Source organism: Onthophagus taurus, chromosome 1 (assembly GCF_036711975.1).
Source record: "Onthophagus taurus isolate NC chromosome 1, IU_Otau_3.0, whole genome shotgun sequence".
Classification (NCBI taxonomy): Eukaryota; Metazoa; Arthropoda; class Insecta; order Coleoptera; family Scarabaeidae; genus Onthophagus; species Onthophagus taurus.
Genome location: NC_091966.1, coordinates 39373180 through 39380763, shown reverse-complemented (window position 1 = coordinate 39380763; position 7584 = coordinate 39373180). Strand labels below are relative to the sequence as shown.

General features: G+C 28.6%; 1 protein-coding gene across 2 annotated transcripts; it reads left to right on the top strand.

The window, feature by feature from the left end:
• The first annotated feature begins 42 nt into the window (after positions 1–42).
• On the top strand, positions 43–4981 carry LOC111416365 (ASCIZ zinc finger protein). Of its 2 annotated transcripts, XM_023048359.2 has the most exons (5): positions 43–236; positions 289–417; positions 477–578; positions 652–809; positions 3188–4981. In XM_023048359.2, exon 5 carries the CDS (start codon positions 3472–3474, stop codon positions 4774–4776), a length of 1305 nt encoding a protein of 434 aa, XP_022904127.1. In that variant the 5' UTR covers positions 43–236; positions 289–417; positions 477–578; positions 652–809; positions 3188–3471; the 3' UTR covers positions 4777–4981. The 2 variants fall into 2 exon arrangements, with proteins under 2 accessions (XP_022904127.1, XP_071057410.1); XM_071201309.1 differs by having other exon boundaries at positions 652–4981.
• Positions 4982–7584: the final 2603 nt, after the last annotated feature.

Sequence of the window (7584 nt, the reverse complement as noted above, 5' to 3'; positions counted from 1 at the left end):
GTACTTGTGATCCAACTTCAATTTGTACAATAAAAATGACCTTGTTCGTGATTGGTTGAATTAGACGATGTTTTTAACAGTTTTTAAAGCTTTTTAAACTTATAGGTTAGATTACTCAATTTAATTCAATGCAATCGAAAAACGTAATATATTGGATTTAGAATCTTTACAAGCAGCTCCATCATTATGGCAAAAATCCATTAAATATATTGTTGATAAAATTGTTAATCCAGCTGGTATGAGGAATGTTTTAAAAATTATGTCAAACTAAGAATGCTTTATTTGTAGGGGTTACAATCATAATAAATAATAAAAAAATATAAGGATATTAGAAAGAATTGGCAAACTGTGGTATTTGTTGTATTTATGTTGCGTTATTAGATGTTTTATCACAGATATATTTAAATCTGTCACAAGGTTTTATCAATCAAAATTGATATTATACACTGATAATCTATATAATTTTTTACTTACAGTGTTGGGCCAAAGATGAAGCTGGAGATTAATAATATGAGAAATAAGAGAATAAACAATAATATATCAGTTTTGTTAGGATCTGGAAATTATTTGGACGATATGTAAGTAAAGTGATTATTAGTTATTGATTGGAATTGTTTAAAATTGATTGTTATAAATGATTTTGTCTTTTAGGACTTCTTTTATGAGAGATTTAAAAAATGGTAGATGTGTTATCAGTTCACTCTGAGGATAAGAATCAAATTGATGTGGATAAATGTGTAATTACACAGAGAAAAGAGCCACAATATGAATTTGTTGATTACTTGGTTAAGTATTCTATGCTTTTAGAGGTAAATAAGAAATTTGAGGTTGAAATTTTAAAATCAAAGCTAAAATAATGTCTTCAAATTTCATTAATATGTTATAAAAGCCAATGTTTCACAAAAAAATTCTAATATATTTGTATACATAAATTAAATCAAGATGCTTTAGAAAATATCTACTCTCAACTTTGTAGTAAAGGTGGTTCAGACGATTATTAATGTCAAAATAGAATTACTCACATAATAGATTACAGTAAGACGATAAGTTTTAAGCTTTTACAGTTATATTAATCAAAATCTCAGCAGTGCAGAATTTATCTGGCCAAAAATTTAGTAATAACAGACAAATAACATCATAAAACTCTTTCTTTAATAATCGCCTTTCATTAAACTTATCAAAGTGTAATATTATTTCTTTCTCTAAGAGGGTAAACACAATCCACTACAATTATAGCGTTACTGGTGAGAAGTTGTAACATGTCTCATTTATTAGATTGATTGCAAATTATTATTTGATAAATATATTGATATTGTTATTTCCAAAGCCTGGCGTATGTTATTATTTATTGTGAGATCCATGGTAGCTTTTTCTAACATTGATGCAATTAAAAATCTCTTTTTTGCCTATATCTATAGCAAACTTAACTTTTGCAGCGTTTGTTGGAATCCTCAGTAACACTCGTATAACTCTAGAATTGAGCATATTCAATCTAAATTCCTCAAGTACATTTGTTTTAAATTTTTCGTTCAATATATTGATTACAAATCAACTTGCACTTCTTTTTGTATGTTAATTTTCAGTCAACGTCGGTTTTGTGGGGTTGTGTTATATTTTTGTAATCTTTTGAACAACAAATGTGTTCAAAGTCTCCATCGTGTTGCTTTATGTTCTGAATCCTAAATTGATATCTCAAAAATCGAGTGTTCTCTGATTCTTCTCTACTCTCTGATTTTTTAAATAAATGTCTGCTGGAGCAGATTTTTCTAGAAAAATTCGAATAACTCGAGAACGGCCGAATCAAATTGCAAAAAGTAAAGTTATTCATAAACTTATTAATTATTTTTTATATTTATTTTTAAATTTTTAATAGAAAGTAATTGCCAAAGGTTTACTTTAAACTGTTTTGTTGATAGTAGGCAACCCATTTTACACCTTTTCGTAATGACGAAAAATTGTGACAAAATCACATACCTTCAGAAAAAACACATTCATTAAATAATAACACATCTATTGCACTTTTACTAATACGGAATCTCTTCCTAAGATACATAACCATTAAATGACATATTTGTCACCTCATTTAAGTCACTAATCTCTTCTAGAGAACGATTTGTATTAAGCCCTTATTATGGCTAACTTTCGTAATTTATTACTGTTAGAGTCATGATTATTTTAGAATACTAAATATGTCATTCTGTAGAGTAATATGTGTACTTCAAGCCTATGTATTTACTTTACATTGAGACTTTTACACAAGACTATTACATTGATATAGCTAAGGTTTCCTTGAAAAATCTTCCTCTGTTAATCATATACCCTGAAAATTTTGAATCGGAAGGTGATGAAAAGGCTTTCCGATTTTTATAATATCAAAAATATATAGTTTGATACGTAACTATCACGTATGTTTTTATAGTTGTTAGAATTAGGGTAGCGCTGGTTAAAACATTTCTTGATGGTTTTTAAATGATTTATTTAGTATTGTTATAAACGATGATTTATTTAATAAAAGTAATACGATTGCGATTTAAACGAAATATTATTTTTACGAAGTACTATTCAAAACGAGGCATCTTTTATAACATTTTTTAAAACTAAAAAACTTGTATTTTTAATACACAAATATAGCCAAAAAATAAAATTACGTAGGCAACCCTACTTGCATTTAATTTAAAATAAAAATAATTCTTAACAATAGTAATATGTATTTCGTTTAAATCATATCTAAAAAATTAAGGTATTAGAATTTTAACATCAAATGTGGCTCCAATTAACGTTCCGACTGGTTGGGAATTCCTCAGATGCAATTACCTATGGCAATTAAACCTGTCAAATAATGCCGCCACATTTGAATATCACTGCATCATATGACATGTGAGATTGCATCTGACGAGCTTCCAACAACTTATAACGTTAGCTGAAACAAAGCTATAATGTCAATTATAATCTAATTATTTAATCATACCATTAATACTTTATTATACTCTTACCGAAATATCACTTTAAAATGACGTTTTCATCTGTCATTCTGAACAAACTTCAAGTTTTGTTGAAATTAGCGGCAAATTTAAAAATATAACACGAAATGAAGATAAAAGAATGATACTGGTAATAATTGTTATTGCTGTTTCTCATCATTCCCACTATTAATAATAAAATTGTTAGTTTAATTAAATTATTTCAGTATAGACGATAATGCCATCTTACGGTGGCTGGATAATACCAACATAAACCAACCTAAAAATTGTTAAAAATGTCACCTTTGAGTGTGAGGTAATTCGTACGAACTTCAAGATGTAGTATGAAATGTCAAGTGAATGTGGCGCAAAATCGTTGTAGCCGTTTCCAGTTTAAACAAAAACAACCAACTAAAATCAAAATTAGTGTTGTAGAACGGAATCGTCAACATTTCCAAAATAAAGAAGAATCTCATCATCCGAATATCAAACTACATATTATTCTTAAAACATGGAACCGATCAAAGTGTATCCCACCGTTGAAGAATTAAACAAAACGGGGATTACCGCTATTCATTGTCCGGAACAAGGTTGTGTAAGCGTCTTTAAATCCGATTCGAATTTGAATTTACACCTGGCCAAAACCCACAAGAAAGCGGATGTTTTAAAACGCGAATCAGTACAGCGTGAGTATCACTGTCCCGAAATGAAATGTGTCTATCACAAAACCAAGTACTTCAAGTCGTTTAAGTTACTCAAACAGCATTATTTAAAAGTGCATACAGAGAAAATGTTTGAATGTTGCAGTTGTAATATGAAATTTCCAACTGTTACCGCTAGAAATTTCCACTTGAATTATTGCGGAGTAAGTTTTAGCTGTTGTAATTGTAACGCATCATATCCTTCTTACGAATCACTTATGACCCATGGTAGACGTAAAAATCACATAATATTAGAAAAATCTGCTTATAAATGTATTGATCCCATACAAAAATCATCAAGTACCACTTTATTAAATGATGATAAAAACACTATCTCTCTGGTGAAATCGAGTAGTTTACACGATATGAATTCCATTTCGAAAAATACAATTACAATTGAACGGAGTAGTCAAACCGATATTTATTCAAAGACTCGTCAGTTTAAATCGCGTCAAGTTAATCAACAAGAAACGCAAACGCACAATAATAAATGTTTACTTACCGCTGAAACCCAAACGATCGGCGATTACAATCGAAATGTAAAATTAGAACCAACCTCCAGCAATGAAGACTTTTTCGAACGCAAAGATAGTAAAACTCAAACTCATCCCGTCGATTCTACAACAAAATCGTGTAACACCTCGTTTAATTTGGATGATTTTAGTTTTTCTTATGAACAAAGTAATTCTGGTACCCAAACTACAGCTGTAATGCCGTCGGATTGCGATCTTTTCCTCATGCAAACTGAACCGTTTGCCGCCCAAATTGGAAGCGAATTTATGCACTCTAGTTCACAAACGAGTTTTCATGAAGATTCGTTTGACTCTGAGAATTATTTCAATTGCAGCGCCGAAACCCAAACCGATTTTATGTTGATTTTAGATCAAGATTATAGCAACATGTGTACGCAAACGGGCGATGAAGTTTTTAACGTTTTCAACGAATTTAACAGTTCGCATACCCAAACGGTTTTTGAGGACGTTTTGAGATCCGTCGAGAGTCAAACGATGATGTCTACGCACAATAATAAACACGTTTTGTCTTGCCGCGATATGGCGCACATGGAAACTCAAACTGACGAGTTCAAACAAATGTTGGAAGAGATCAATGCCTGACTGTAATGTTATATTTTTAGTTTTTTTTCTTTTTCGTCCTTTTATTTATATTGGTGAGGATACAAATTTGGAGTAAAAAATTTATTGATAAAACTTGAATTGTAATAAATAAAGTTTCAAACCTGGTCTATATTAATATACAATTTCTTATTATTATTAATATTGTTGTAATCAAGAAGAAATAAAATAAAACTATTGCACACTCGTTTATACCTTAACATTTCATCTTTAAGCATAATTTAAAATTGTTTTTAGGCCCAACAATAAATATCCAATTAAGTAAATAATGATTGGTTACTTTTTGAGAAGGTTGTTAATAATTTGTGAAGTGCTTGAATTTAGAGATTGTAAAAATTGTTATTGTTGAAGGTACTAATAAACCTGCTAATAAAAATTTTGTTTTAATTACTGTTGTAAACAATGTTAAAATCAAAAGCTGATAACACACCTTAACACAACCTTAAACACAAGAGGTGGAGATTATTCCCTACAGAAAAAAGCTTTTAAAATATTTTACTGACGAAATCTCTTACAAGTTTAAACCTTGTTCTTCAAAGTACTAAAAATATTGAGGACATTTCAAGCAATAATTGGACTGCGTTATGCATCACTTAACTAAGCGGCAAATGAATAATGTTGAGAAAACCGGGATTTTCGTTTTCATCTCTCCAAAAATATGACTTCTCAGAATAGACAGGCTCAAACTATAGAAAATTGTTTGGTGCCTGTCCATTTTTATCACAATTATACGATTTATATATAGGTATATAAAAATAAAGAGAAAATGCGGAAAAGTGACTAAATTAACTTCAGTTATAAAACTTCTATTATATGATAAGTAATTTCAGGTTTAAAATGTCAACCTCAATCTTGAGATATTTGCAATCTTCATTAAAAATCCTTTAACATGAGTACAAACACGACATATTTATCTTCAATATTAATGAAGTTATGGTCAACTTACGGTTAAGAATGTCAACGTCAATTTTGACATATTTGTAATTGCCGTGAAAAATCCTTTAAAATGAGTCCAAACATGATACGTTTAATTCCAATATTACTCGAGATTTAAGCAACTTCCGGTTTGAAATGTCAATGTCATTTTGACATATTCTTAATTTTTATAAAATGTCTTAATATTTGTCAAAAAACCAAAAGTAGAATAAAAAAATAAAAAATTAAGGTTGGTATTAATATTTAAAAATTAAATTGCTATCTTTATTGTTGCTAACTTAGGGTTTAATGTTTTTTATTCAAACTTTTTTGTTTTTTGATATAAATGCATCATGTTTGGACTCATTTTAGGTTTTTTTAATAAACAATACATCATGAAAGAACACCACGAAGTTGTCCATTGGTCTATTGTATGATAACTAACTTCAGGTTTAAAAATGTCAACCTCAATCTTGACATATTTGCAATCTTCATTAAAAATCCTTTAACATGAGTACAAACACGACATATTTATCTTCAATATTAATGAAGTTATGGTCAACTTACGGTTAAGAATGTCACGTCAATTTTGACATATTTGTAATCGCCGTGAAAAATCCTTTAAAATGAGTCCAAACATGATACCTTTAATTCCAATATTACTCGAGATATAAGCAACTTCCGGTTTGAAATGTCAATGTCATTTTGACATATTCTTAATATTTATAAAATGTCTTAATATTTGTCAAAAAAACCAAAAGTAGAATAAAAAAAAATTAAAAATTAAGGTTGGTATTAATATTTAAAAATTAAATTGCTATCTTCATTGTTGCTAACTTAGGGTTTAATGTTTTTTATTCAAACTTTTTTGTTTTTTGAGATAAGTGTGTCATGTTTGGGCTCATTTTAAAGGGTTTTTAATACATCATGAAAAAATACCATGAAGTTGTCCATTGGTGTATTATATGATTATATGATAACTAACTTCAGGTTTAAAAATGTCAACCCATGAAATGTAATAAGGTTTTAATGTGATGAAGGGCGGATAGGCTTTTCTGAATACAAGCATCTTGATAATCAAGGTGATTATGTTAATGAAAATCTAGAAAAATCGTATCTCAAGAACCAATTGAGATATCGCAATGAAATAAAAACCGCTTTAAAGCAAATTTCATTATTATTAAATTTATTGAAGCTCATTTCTTTAAATTCAAAAATTTTGGGGTTATGACTTTTTAAATTCAACCCTGCAAAACCAAAATCATGCAATTTTAAACCCCACCATCTTTAAAAAATCATATTTCAAAAACGAATCGAGATATTAAGATGACATAATTAGCAATTTAAATGATATTTAATAAGATTTTAATGTGATGAAGTTTTAATATTAACAATTTTTTTTCTGTTAGTATCTGACCCAATATCTTAGGAAAGAACGATATACAATTGATCAGATCACATTTTTCCACACCTGCTTATATTACTTTGATTTCAAGTTTTGCAATATGTAACTTATACCATAGATATCTTCTACTTTCTTAGGTTAGCCGAAATGAAATTGTAACTAAACACAATACAAAAATTAATAAAAATTTATTAATAAAACCATAGGAATATAAATGATTACCAATCTCTGTTTTTTACACATATAAATATTACAATATTAGGCGAAACATAATCTCAAAAACTTTTTTTATCACTTTTACCCATTATAAAAAGAAAACAAGCTTTGTAAGTAGTCAAAAATTCATGCGTCAAAATCACTTCGTATAAAAAACCATCTCTACAAATATAAAAAACCGAAATGACTTAATATTGGTACATTAATTTTTGAATTATACAGTGACTGAATAACAAGCGTTTTAACTTCTTTTT

What these genes read in the sequence shown, in the direction of transcription:
- LOC111416365 (XM_023048359.2), top strand. Translation starts at nt 3,472, where the DNA reads ATGGAACCGATCAAAGTGTATCCCACCGTTGAAGAATTAAACAAAACG.